At 34.6% G+C, this 13,656-nt stretch overlaps 1 protein-coding gene across 9 annotated transcripts in view; it reads left to right on the top strand.

The window, feature by feature from the left end:
* TNPO1 (transportin 1) overlaps positions 1-13,656 on the top strand; it is a 95,432-nt gene that overhangs the window by 75,166 nt on the left and 6,610 nt on the right. For 6 of the 9 annotated variants that reach the window (XM_035291430.3, XM_035291428.2, XM_078365363.1 and 3 more), the window contains 6 exons: positions 2,360-2,458; positions 3,226-3,321; positions 6,130-6,205; positions 7,091-7,190; positions 9,678-9,752; positions 11,573-11,715. In XM_035291430.3, coding sequence (XP_035147321.1) covers positions 2,360-2,458; positions 3,226-3,321; positions 6,130-6,205; positions 7,091-7,190; positions 9,678-9,752; positions 11,573-11,680 — 554 coding nt within the window. In that variant the 3' untranslated portion in view covers positions 11,681-11,715. The remainder of the gene's footprint in view (positions 1-2,359; positions 2,459-3,225; positions 3,322-6,129; positions 6,206-7,090; positions 7,191-9,677; positions 9,753-11,572; positions 11,716-13,656) is intronic. The other 3 variants (XR_013532282.1, XR_013532284.1, XR_013532283.1) reach the window with 1 other exon arrangement.

The raw sequence follows: 13,656 nt of genomic DNA, 5'->3' as shown, positions 1-13,656 counted from the left end.
TTGGGTAACAATTATTTGAACACTTGATTTAAACCTTAATTTAAAATATTAATTGAATGTTTTATCATCTGACATAGTCATTCTTTTGAATAACCATTTCTAAACTTTGAATAGTAACATTAATTATGATATATTAGCAACCAACAAGTTGGCCAGGTATGGTGGCTCACACCTGTAATCCCAGAACTTTGGGAGACCAAGGTGGACGGATCACCTGAGGTCAGGAGTGCAAGACCAGCCTGGCCAACATGGTGAAACCCTGTCTCTACTAAAAATACAAAAATTAGCCAGGCATGGTGGCAGGCACCTTTAATCCCGGCTACTTGGGAGGCTGAGGCAGGAGAATCACTTGAACCCAGGAGGCAGAGGTTGCAGTGAGCCAGGATTGCGTCATTGCAGCCTGGCGGATAAGAGTGAGACCGAGTCTTAAAAAAAAAAAAAAAAAAAATCAAGTTTAAGCCTAACAGTGTAATGAATTCTTTTGGGAAGCTTATCATTCTCATATTTATCATCTAATCTAGTTTTTTAGTTGAAACTTACATGAAAGGATTTAATTTTTTTATTATAAAGTTTTTAAGACATAGAAAAGTAGAAAAAATTTAACAAGCCTCCTAGCATCAAGCTTCAACTGTCCAGTCATGGGTCAGACACACAGATCTCAGATATTTTGGAGCAAATCTCAAACATAGCATTAGAAGTCTTAATATTTCAGTACATACTATCTCTTCTTGTTTTTTTGTTAAACCATGTTTTTTTTTCTAAAGAGTTTCCCATTCTGTGGATTTTACTGATTGCATCTTTCTGGTGTCTTTAACATGTTCCTCTGTCCTTTGTATTTACTGTAAATTGTTTTGATACAGAGACTGAGGTTTAATGAGATTTACATTGTTTTGTTTTTAAGACTTTATCAATGGTATTGTGTACTTTCTTAAGGAGGTACATAGTGTCTAGTTGTCCCTCCCTTTTTTTTTTTTTAAATGTTATCAATCATGATAATTTTCTAGATTAGTGATTCTCAACCAGGGGCAGTTTTGACATTCAGGGAACATTTGCCAATGTCTGGAGACATTTTGTTTAACACTGGAGAGGTGCCATTGATGTCTAGTGGGTAGAGGCAAAGAATGGTGCTAAACATAATACAGGAGACAGCCTCCCTTCCCCTCAACAAAAAATGATCTGGCCCAAACTGTCAATACTGCTGAGATGAAGAAACCCTGGCTTACTTCTCCTGATTTATTAGGAGTTAAAAAATTATAATATACTAGCTGGGCATGGTGGATCATGAGGTCAGGAGTTCAAGACCAGCCTGGCCAACATGGTGAAACCCCATCTCGACTAAAAAAATGCAAAAATTAGCCAGGCATGGTGGCACACACCTGTAATCACAGCTACTCGGGAGGCTGAGGTAGAGAATTGCTTGAACTGGGAGGCGAAGGTTGCAGTGAGCCAAGATCACACTGCTGCACTCCAGCCTGGGTGACAGAGTGAGACTTAATAATGAGAATACCTATATAGAAAGACATTTCCTATATCAATAAATTACTACCCTGAGGTAAAATCATATGGCAGAGGCAGGATAAATACTTGATTCTTTTTTTTATTTACCCATTTTCAAAATAATGAATTGATTCCTAGCATCCTCCAAAGGTATCTGTTATGTTTCAGAGTTTAGTTTTCATTTGGTTTTTTTTAGTGCCAGTATGACTTCATGATGTTCAAGCTTTTGTACTGCTTGCAGTGAGAACTTATGTTGGCTCCTGGGTCCTTCATTATGACAAGATAGTCCACTTATTTTGTACATTTTCTGCCTTTGCCTGTAGTGTGGGAGTCCTCTTTTCTTAGTGGAAAATGATATTCAGAGACCACAGAGCACAAGAGTGAAAGTTGCTTTAAAAGCCAAAATCATTGTTTTTTTTTTTTAAATTTGTGTATGAAATACTAACTTTGAAGAAAATTCCATTCTTTTATGTTTTCTCCTCTTACAGTATGACTTTTCTTAGTCTGATGACAAGAGATTACTCTGACCAACTCTTTTTAGTAGTATGTAAAATATAACCGAACTTGTATTTTCTCTTCTTCTTCATATGAAAGTTCATTGGCCAGATACTGCTTTCTTCAGTTTCTTAAGATAAATATTACCAACCCTTTAAGAAAATATTTTTAAATACAATTGCCTAGATTTTTTCCACTAGTTTTTAAATTGCTGTTGCGATAGGGATTTTGTTGTTGTGGTGGTGGTGGTGGTGGTTTTTTGGTGAAACATTTCTTGCTTGGATTTCTTTTTCAACCTAGACTTCCTTTAAAGTACAATTATACTGCTATTGAACAGTTTGTTACATAGTTTAAATTTTTTTTCTAGCTGATTTCATGCCAATATTGGGAACCAACCTAAATCCAGAATTCATTTCAGTCTGCAATAATGCCACGTGGGCAATTGGAGAAATCTCCATACAAATGGGTAAGATTTTTTTCCCTATTTAAAAGCATAAGGCCCGGCACAGTGGTTCACACCTCTAATCCCAGCACTTCAGGAGGCAGAGGTGGGCAGATCACTAGAGGTCACAAGTTTGAGACCAGCCTGGTTGACATGGTGAAACCCCATCTGTACTAAAAATACAAAAATTACTTGGGACACAGTGGCTCATCCCTGTAGTCCCAGCACTTAGGGAGGCTGAGGCGGGCGGATCACAGGGTCAAGGGATCGAGACCATCCTGGCCAACATGGTGAAACCCTGTCTGTACTAAAAATACAAAAATTAGCTGGGCATGGTGGCACACACTCCCAGCTACTTGGGAGGCTGAGGTAGGAGAATCGCTTGAACCCGAGAGGCGGAGGTTGCAGTGAGCCAAGATCATGCCATTGCACTCTAGCCTGGCGACAGAGTGAGACTCCATCTCAAAAAAGAAAAAAAAAATACAAAAATTACCTGGTATGGTAGTGGGTGCCTGTAATCTCCACTATTTGGGAGGTTGCAGTGAGCTGAGATTGTGCCACTGTACTCCAGCCTGGGTGACAGAGTGAAACTTTGTCTCAAAGTAAATAAATAAAAAAGTATAAATTTTTAGGTTTCTTGATATTTTTGTAATTGCTTTAACTTTAATTATTTGTATTTCTTTGTTTATATGACATGTCAGAGTTAATAAGGGAAGCAAAATATTTCACATTGATGTTTTAACATTCAATTTTTTTCTTTTTTGTTTTTTTCTTTTTGGGATGATCTCTAGGTATAGAGATGAAGCCTTATATTCCTATGGTGTTGCACCAGCTTGTAGAAATCATTAACAGACCCAACACACCAAAGACATTGTTAGAGAATACAGGTACCATATGACTGAACTGTTTCAGTGAAGAAAACATTTGTTGCCTTTTAAAATATGCGTAGAGAAACCAAAGCAAAGCTAGCTTTTAAAATCAAGCTTATTTTGTATTTAATTGCTATATTCTCAGTAATAAAATGTACTGTTTTAGCTACATTCTATAACCAGTTTTCAGTGGTTATATATTCAGTGGCATAACCATTAAAACACCTTTCTCCCCTATTCCAGTGTTTTAATACTTCCTAAAATGGATCCCAGCTAAGATAACTATTGAACCATCTGAATTTTGCTTTTAAATTAATTCAGAGAGTTACTGGGAGCTGGGAAGTAATATATTCTTTTTAAATCTGTCCAAATGTGGTCAAAAAGATTCAGTGGCAAATTGGTTAACAATGACATATGTAGTTTGTATGTCATCATATAATATTCTTTGAATTGGGAATTTAGGCAGTATGTTATGGGATTTTTTTTTTTTTTTTTTAATTAGGAAGCTTGTTTCTCTTTTGCATTTATAGAGAGCATGTTTATCTTAAAGAGTACCTTCCATACTATAGAACACCTTTGTGGGTGGATTGGATCTTTTCCTTTCTACCCTCCCTCTTTGCTGCTAACAATGCAGAAAGACAGAAGTTTTGTTTTCATTCAGGCACATTCCTTTCTTTACATACCAAGATAATTCCCATAATTTATTTATAATTCATGAGTGTTCTTCCAAAATACTAGACAAAGGTTAAAATAGGGTTTTCCAAATAAGTTGCTTTTCAAAGGCATTTTTATTTGTATTTTTAGATTATAGAAGGTTTGTTTTATTCTAATGCTATTTAAATTGATAATGTTTATTGGTATGGAAGGAAATCTTTTAATTATGAAGCAGTTATCTGGCTGTTTGGCTGTATGGGTACTGTTTATTTCACAAAGTGAATTAGATTTTCTTGCTGAAAAGTACAAAAATCTGTATAGGATGGATAAGAAATCTTGTTAGAATTTTATCTTTTCAGAATACAGTACCTATACATGACATTCAGATTTTGAAATACTTGCCATTATAAAATTATTGTTGAACCTAGAGAAACTTCTATTTATTTTTAAATGTGAATGCTTAACTGCAAATAAGTGTTGAGTGTAATGTATATGAAAGTTTCTTGTGGGATATCAGCTGGTGAATTTGTTTCATAGTTCGTTAAACAAATTGGCTTTATGTATAAGATTATATTTTAAGTATGATTATACCCTAAATAAATTAGTTGGCAATACCCTAAAGTTGATAGATTAAATTGATATTGAGAAACACATTTGGGATTCATTAGATTACCTCTTATCACAAGTAGCTGCATAAAGAATTGCCTTCTTTATTTCTTACCCATAAAAGTGGGTTTTTTTAATTATTAAAATCATTATGAATGTCTAATATCTAGATTTTAGCAGCTTTTAATTGCCACTGTCTCAGTATTTTATAAAGCCAATTCCTTAGTATGCTGTTAAATTTGCTTTTTTCCGATTAGTATATCCTACACTGAACTTTTTCAATGGACCATCATCTGCTTTATTGCATGTTTCATTGGATTGTTCATACTTGCCTGTTTAATGAGAATGTTGCATAGTTTGTGTCTTTTGAACATAGGTTTTCTTTCTCTTGCTTCATATGAATCTGCTGGATTTTAGTATTATCTGTGTAGTTTGCTTCAAGTAATCCTAAACATTTTTCTTTATCCCCACCCTTTTTTTATGAAAGGTTAACCTGTAAGTTTTTGAGAGAACACCATTAAAGCACTTCATGGTTTGTTTTCTGTTTGTATTTTTCCCCGTTGTGTATGAATGTATTTATATGTACGTACCTTTGAATTGCAAAATGCAGTTCTGAGTTGTACTTGTTTTAGCTCTTTGTAAGTTTAAAGACTTCCTGAATTTTTATGGTGAATATATGTTTGCCCACTTTAAAATTGTAAAAAATAATAGTATATAATTAGTAGTATAATGTGTTATCATTTATTTTGTGCTATACCTTTAATAGCAAACACAGAATAAGTATTTTTTCCTGTAGTCCACGTATCATATGTCATTGCAGTGGACTGTAAATTTCCTTTCTTAGAATTTGATTTCAAATATGGCTTAAATGAACTTTTATGAGTTATCAAAGAGGTTTGTCAAAATGAGATTCGACATTGTAGCATAGCAATATTTGAATCCATTCATTTAGTGAGTATCATGAGACTTAAAATCTGACAGTTGATTTTGATATAACAAATTTCCACTGGTTGGTTTGGCAAATGTTAAAGAAAAAAATTTTTCTAATTACCAAAAATTTGGTTTAAATTCCCTAGATAATTTCCAAAGAATGGAAATCACTTTCACTTGTATTAGTTTGAGATCGTTGATAGATATAATCACTTTTACTGATACTTCTTTAGAAAAAAACCATAGATTTTATTATTAAATTCTGAAATTTTGGCTGGCTTTTGAATGATTAGCCCGTTTAACTGCTCATCTTATTAACAGAATGATACCTTGACTCTTGATTGAGCGAGAAAAGCAATTTATCATGGTTTTTGGTGTTCTCTCAATCTTTAGATTTTTTTACTTCCTTTTGTTTTTCTTTTTCCAAGAGTATGCCATATATGTTGCTGCCCCTTATTTTAGGGGGTGGTAATAAACAGCACTGGTGAAATCTTATGTTTATTATCATACACAAATTCTGTTGGTTTCTGTTTCTGAGTTATTTGTTGTTTTTTCTTTATTTTTTCTCCTTCCCCCTCATTTGCTCATGTCTTGGTTGGCGTTTGGTGGTGTATAACCGTGATTGCGTTACCTTAGCAATAACAATTGGTCGTCTTGGTTACGTTTGTCCTCAAGAGGTGGCCCCCATGCTACAGCAGTTTATAAGACCCTGGTGTGTATTATTCAATCTTTTTTTTTAATTCATTTTTCTTCACTCTTTCTTTCTCTATCTCACTTTTAGATATATTTTCAGTTGGTTACAAAAATCACAATCCTTTATCATTGCCAACCATGTGACTAATCTTGTCCTATCAGGTTTGTGAGGTTTTTCAATAGCATCGTCATGTATATTTATTTTATGTTGTGGCTAACGACTAATTGATGCATGGGATAAGATTGTCACATGCTTGCTGTGTTAAAAAGCTTGATTATACAGAAAAAGCATTTAAATATCCACCAGAAAAATAAAGATGCATGCAAATTCTATAAATTTAGGTTTTTGCATTATGTTTCTTTTTTAGAATTAATTTGGAAACTTGGATTGCATTAAGAAATACATGTTTAAATTTGTTATGTATAAAAGTCTTATTTGCTTGTTAATGTAAAAGTTAAACATCTACACCATAAGCTATATAATAACAGTTTATATTGTGGCACAGTATCCTATGTTCTGCTTCTTTCAATTGATAAATCTTTCAATTCAAATCATTTTAGTAGTGTTTAATGGAATACAAGTCATGAGTACAGTTTTAAAAGTTAATTTGGTAATTTGCTCTTGGCTCAGACTCATTAATAGTTTAAATGGGATATTCAAATTAGTTATCTACTTCATAGATGCAATTTGTTAAGAAAATGTAGATTTCACTGTTTCTACTGTATTGAGATATGGGCCCAACATACAGGAAGTATGAGTAAACAAAACTTAAGCTTTCTGAAAATTCTTTTAATATAACCATTATCTATACTGTGGTGCTTATTCCATTAAATACTGTCCATTAGTATTGTAATTGAATCTGCTTGTTACTTAAATGCTAAACTCAATTCTGTAATTCAATAGGTGCACTTCTCTGAGAAACATAAGAGACAATGAGGAAAAGGATTCAGCATTCCGTGGAATTTGTACCATGATCAGTGTGAATCCCAGTGGCGTAATCCAAGTAAGATGTTCACAAAGATTTGTTTTTAGTGTCTGGTTAATACAGTTTTAAAGGAAGAATATTTTAATACTTTAATTATAAAAAGTTAACTATTTTCAAAGATACTGAAATACAATTAAACCTATCTTGAAATTGTAATGCCTTTTTTTTTTTTCGCTAATTTTTTTTTTTGTCATGAAATATTGGGATTCCCACAGCAGATTGGGACAACAAGGTTATATTTTTGTCTTGAATCAGGCCATGGCTTCTTTCATCTAAATTTAAGACCTTATTTATTTATTTTGTCCCTGCCTCCCATCCTTGGATATCAGTTTGCTGAATTTGAGGATATCTACACTTAAGAGAGTGATCAAATAGTGGGAATATTATATCTCTGTTCTAAATAAAATACTTTGAATCAGACTTAGAAATAATGAATAAAATGAAATACAAATCATTGCTTTAAGTGCTTTAATTTTGAGTGCTTATGATTTATTCATCCTTTGTTTTCTAAGTTCAAGTTATATGTAGACATTTTAACTATTTCGCAGTAGTATTGAACATGAGTCCAGTTAAGGATTTGGATCCAACTGCCAATTTTCTAGACACACAAAACAAAAGCATATTGAACTATACCATGTATATTCAGTGAACAAATGCTAACTGTAGGACTCTAGGTTAATACCTGGATTCTTTAGTAGGCATGTTAAGGAAAAGAAAGCATGGAAGGAAACCTGTATACTACAAGAGACCCAAGATACATCAGAGCAATTTAAAAATATAGTTGAGGGAGGGAAGCAAAGAACTAAATTTCGGTGTCCAGAAATACACACAAGAGTTACAAAACTGCCCCAGAAAAATGCTTTTATAGCAGTACCTCTCTCACATTTCTGAATTTTCAAGAAAATTGAGCCGGGCATAGTGGTTCACACCTGTAATCCAAGCACTTTGGAGGCCAAGACGGGCGGATCCCCTTAAGTCGGGAGTTCAAGACCAGCCTGACCAACATGGTGAAACCCCGTCTTTTAAATAAATAAATTAATTAATTAAAATAAAATAAAATAATAAAAATAAAAATTGAAAGTTTCCACTTCCAAGAGGGGTGTTTTGAACATTTTTAAATTGTGACTTTTTGATGTTTCCTAGCTTATATTATGGGTTTTGTTAACTTGGGTTTAGAAATATTAATTCTCAGTTTTATAACATTAAATTGATGTAGGTGGTAGACATTGAAAACCTATAAGTTAGAATTAGAAAATAACTTCTGACTGATTTCACATTTATAAAGTATTTATAACTTACTGTTAGAACAAGCCAGTGCTATCTTGAGAGGTTTCTAGTTACAAAATAAGCTTTTGGCATTTTCTGGGTTTTTTTAAATACTTAAGAATTTTGTGTGATCTCAGATGTGTGTTAGAGGTATCTGATATGACATGTACTACCTTTTTAAAAACCAGCTTCTGACCAGGATTTTATTGTCTTTCTCTTTGAATTAATGTTGTTAGGTGATACATGTGTGATCATAAAATTGCTACCAATTTAAGAGTTGGTAGAAATTTCTGTTTTTTAATTTTTATTCATATACCTTATTTGGCTGTGATTAAAATAAAATGTCATAGGCTTGTTTACATTTAAATTTTTAACATCAGATTTGTATTCAGAAGACATAATTTGAATAAATTGTGTTAAGCAAATGACATTTTATGTTTGCTTAAACATTTTATACAGATACTGTAGTATTACCAAATTTTTTTAAATTAGTGAAGTTTTTTTAATTTAATAGTAAAATTTATGGTTCACATGTCAAAACTTCAGCAATATGTTGAATATTGTTTGTTGAACTGTTAATGTTTCAATATGATAGGCAAGATTGAGCGAATATTTTAATGAAATGCTTAAAGCATATTGTCATCTTGTTCTTGTAGTCAGAATAGCCTGATTATCTTTTAAGTAACTGTCCAAAAGTAGGGTTTTTTGTTCTTGTTTGAATTGGGTATTTATAATTACATAGTTTTTCTTCTAACTTTTGGTTGTTTGTTTAAATTGTATCTGAAAATGGATCTTGAAATCATTAATTTCTATATTTCAAATCAAGATCATTTAATATATATTTAGCTAGCTCTAAGTTGTTTCTAGGCCACTCAGAACTATAAGATCATTCATTTTGTTTTTCTTTAATCCAATAAATGAAGAGGTATTTTTATGGATGTCGATTTGGTGCTTTCAGTTCATTTCTGATGCTGAACATTTACTGCACAGGGGGGTTATTTTGTTGTATGATGCAGGACATTAAATTCCAGTATAAACTGACTGAGTTGAGGTTCCTTGACCGTGGGCTAATAGGGACAGCAATTAAGGTAATTTCTTCTAATTCCTTATGATTATAGTTAATTTTTAAATGTTTCCTTTTTTAAGCTAGGATTCTATTGTGATATAAACTCTGAGGTTTACATGTATCTTTTGCTGAGTTTGACCTTGTATCAATCTAAGATATATTTCTTGTTACAGGATTTTATATTTTTTTGTGATGCTGTTGCATCATGGATTAACCCAAAAGATGATCTCAGAGACATGTTCTGTAAGGTAACTAATAAGTCTTTATGATGCATCATCTTGGGACTGTTAATATCCTAGTGGACAACTTAAAATTATGTTTACATTTTTTGTGAAACTTCAGCTCTTCCAGTCAGTATTGATAGAATATAACCTTTATTCTTGGTAACCAAGTTGGCTTGGTCTTTTCCTAAAATACAGCAGTGACTCTATCTGCAGAGCGCTGGCACTTTTAAAATGTTTTCCTGGCCGGGAGCGGTGGCTCAAGCCGGTAATCCCAGCACTTTGGGAGGCCAAGACGGGTGGATCACGAGGTCAAGAGATCGAGACCATCCTGGTCAACATGGTGAAACCCCGTCTCTACTAAAAATAGAAAAAATTAGCTGGGCATGGTGGCGCGTGCCTGTAATCCCAGCTACTCAGGAGGCTGAGGCAGGAGAATTGCCTGAACCCAGGAGGCGGAGATTGTGGTGAGCCAAGATCGCGCCATTGCACTCCAGCCTGGGTAAAAAGAGTGAAACTCCGTCTCAAAAAAAAAAAAGTGTTTTCCCAAGCATACCATTAGTTTATGTGGTCCATTATTTCATTTAAGGAAAATAACATGTTTTTCAAGAATGGAAATGGAGATTTGGAGTATAATCTGAAATAGAGTAAATCTAAATGGTCTCCACAGGAGTAACCCTATGTCATTATTTGCTTTGTTAATCCCCTTTTTGATTAACTCCTTAGTACTCAACCACAGTAAAAAATAAAATGCAATTACATATTTGAATCGCCCAAGGTTAAAATTAGTGAATTAGACTTTATTGTGAATTCAAAGCTTTTATGTTCCCAGTTTGAAAAAAATATGACATAAAAATTGTATTCCTTGGATGACTTTTGTACTTCTTTGTTTTTCATTAGTATAGTATCAGAGGTTTCTTAGAGTATATCTCTTACTAGAACACTTAGCCAAATTCTAAACTTCTCAAAGCAGGAGTTTAAGCAATGCTATGAGGTGCTTTTAGGCAAGGCAGTTGTATTAGTCCGTATTCATGCTGCTGATATGCCTGAGGATAGGGTGCAGTGGCTCATGCCTGTAATCCCAGCACTTGGGGAAACCGAGGTGGGTGGATCACCTGAACTCAGGAGTTCAAGACTAGCCTGGCCAACATGGTGAAACCCCATCTCAAAATACAAAATGCAAAAAATTAGCTGGATGTAGTGGTGGGCGCCTGTAATCCCTCTTCTTTGGAGGCTGAGGCAGAATTGCTTGAACCCAGGAAGGACATGGAGGTTGCAGTGAGCCAAGATCACGCCATTGCACTCCAGCTTAGACAACAAGAGTGAAACTTTGTGGGGGCGGGGGGGTGATATGCCTGAGACTGGGTTATTTATAAAAGAAAGAGGTTTAATTCTACTCACAGTTCCCTGTGGCTGGGGAGGCCTCACCAATCATGGTGGAAGGTGAAAGCCACATCTTAACATTGCAGCAGGCAAGAAAGAGAGAATGAGAGTCAAGTGAAACAGGTTTCCCCTTAACAAACCGTCAGATTTCATGAGACTTATTCATTACCACACAGAACAGTATGGGAGAAACAGCCCCCATGATTCAATTACCTCCCACCGGGTCCTTCCCACAACACTCGGGAATTATGGGAGTACAATTCAAGATGAGATTTGGGTGGGGGGCACAGAGCCAAAACAAATCAGCAGGGAATTATATGGAATCTTAAAAGTTTGAGCATTGCTACTTTAAAATGGGTAAAATTTATAAATAACAAAATCAGTTGTGTTAGATTTCAGAAGCTATGCAGATCTGAGTTTTTCTCTTTTGTTATTGATAGATTAATGGTTTTTCACTCTTACAGATCCTTCATGGATTTAAAAATCAAGTTGGTGATGAAAATTGGAGGCGTTTCTCTGACCAGTTTCCTCTTCCCTTAAAAGAGCGTCTTGCAGCTTTTTATGGTGTTTAATCTGATACACTTAAGCTGCAGTCCCAAAATTAGGGGTAAGTTATAAGAAGTTTGGAAATTTTCAGGATGAAAGTTTTGTTAGAGCTATCATTTCAGACTACTAAATAGAATAAAAAGCTATTCGTTTTCTATAGAGGTTGAATAAAACATAACCTGATATCATGCTATCTTGGGCTTTAAATTTAAATTACTTAAGTAGGCCGGGTGTGGGGGCTCATGCCTATAATCTCAGCATTTTGGGAGGCTGAGGTGGGCAGGTCACTTGAGGTCAGGAACCAGCCTGGCCAACATGGCGAAAACCCATCTCTACTAAAAATACAAAGATGAGCCAGGTGTGGTGTGTACACTTGTAGTTCCTGCTACTTGGGAGGCTGAGGTGGGAATATTGTTTGAACCTGGGAGGTGGAGGTTGCAGTGAGCCAAGAATGTGCCACTGCACTCCAGCCTGGGCAACTGAACAAGACTCTGTCTCAAATAAGTAGAAAATAAAATTACTTAAGTGGAGGCTAAAGAATTTTTTTTTTAATGAAACCAACAAGCCAAGAAAAATGAATAGCTCCAGTCTGAATCATAGGAATAAAGAAATCCATGTTGGTACACTGGTTGGATTTCTCGACATTGATTTAACTATTCCTTTTTATTTCTTTTTTCTTTTTTCCTGCAAGAAGATATCAGCATTCATAGTGGTGGGGTAAAATTGATTTCGTTTTGGAGCATGAATTTAAAGTCTCTGATATAACAAGGACTTTCCATTTTATGTGCTTTGAAGGAAAACCCAAGTAGAATTGAAACTGGGTTTTGGCCCAGTGTTTTTCACTGTACGTTTCATCGAGTACCTACCATGTGCCCAGCACTATATTTTAAAATAGATAATTAAAGATTCTGTTGTAATTTGGGATGTTGGAGGACTATGTCCATTTGAACTCTTGCTCCTTGATCTTTTCTGTACTTAAATGGGACTAGCAATTCTCATCTCTCAGCTTTGGTTTTGTGACTGAGTTATGTAGAGGATTAATGTGATGCCAGAAGTTAGTATGTTGCCTGGCACACTAAGTTCACTCAGTAAAGATTAGGAACGTGGGCCAATACAGTAAATAACAGGGTTTTGACATTCATCTTTAGATGTTCAACATGACTTAAGACATATTTGGAAGCCAGAAGATGTGCTGAATGAGCATGTACAGAAGATATACACCAAATTGAATTACACCTTAGATTGAATTGGAGGGGGTTTTTTTGGCTTGCTTGCTGCTTGTTTACTCCAAGCTAAAATTTAAATCTGGAAAGATTTTACCATCCAAGTTGTCTAACCCAGGAAGTAGTAGAAATGGACTTGAAGCCTCTGTAATGTGTCAGAGCCCTTTATATGCGTTGTACCACTTTAGTCTTGAGTCTTCAGAGCTATTTTCCAAAGTGGCTTTGGCATTTGGAAAAGTACTGGATTTAATTTATGTTAAATTATGAGAATGCAAAAGATGAGAATGACTTGCAGCTTCAAAGGTTCAACAAGAAGCTATAATAAGGCTTGAGCACTTGGAGATGTATTACCTCCATGGTCTCATCACCAATTTTGAAATAACTGTTGTAAGGCAAGGTATGAAATAGTTCTCAGTGTTCTAATTAGAGATAAAAGTAGATCAGTATCTTTTATTCCTGTATTTTTGCACTCCCCTTCAGAGGCAGGAGAAAAAGGGGGGTTGCTAGTATTTATACACAGATGGATTAACCACCCTCTCTGAATTAACATGAACATTCATAAATGTCCAAAATGTAGCATATGTGGATAGTAGAGTTATGTTTGTAAAGGACACTATCAGGTAGCAGTTTAAATCTCCCAGTAATTTAACCTTATTTTTTAATATCTTTTTTATCATTAAAACTGGTTCGCACAGAGAAAAGTTCTTACAAGGAAAACCTAGTGACTGGAAGATAATGGAAATGACCAAGTGAAATAGGATCAGAATGATAACTAATTA

Source organism: Callithrix jacchus, chromosome 2, assembly GCF_049354715.1.
Source record: "Callithrix jacchus isolate 240 chromosome 2, calJac240_pri, whole genome shotgun sequence".
Taxonomy (NCBI): Eukaryota; Metazoa; Chordata; class Mammalia; order Primates; family Cebidae; genus Callithrix; species Callithrix jacchus.
The sequence above is the reverse complement of the archived record's forward strand: the minus strand, read 5'-3'. Positions and strand labels throughout refer to the sequence as shown.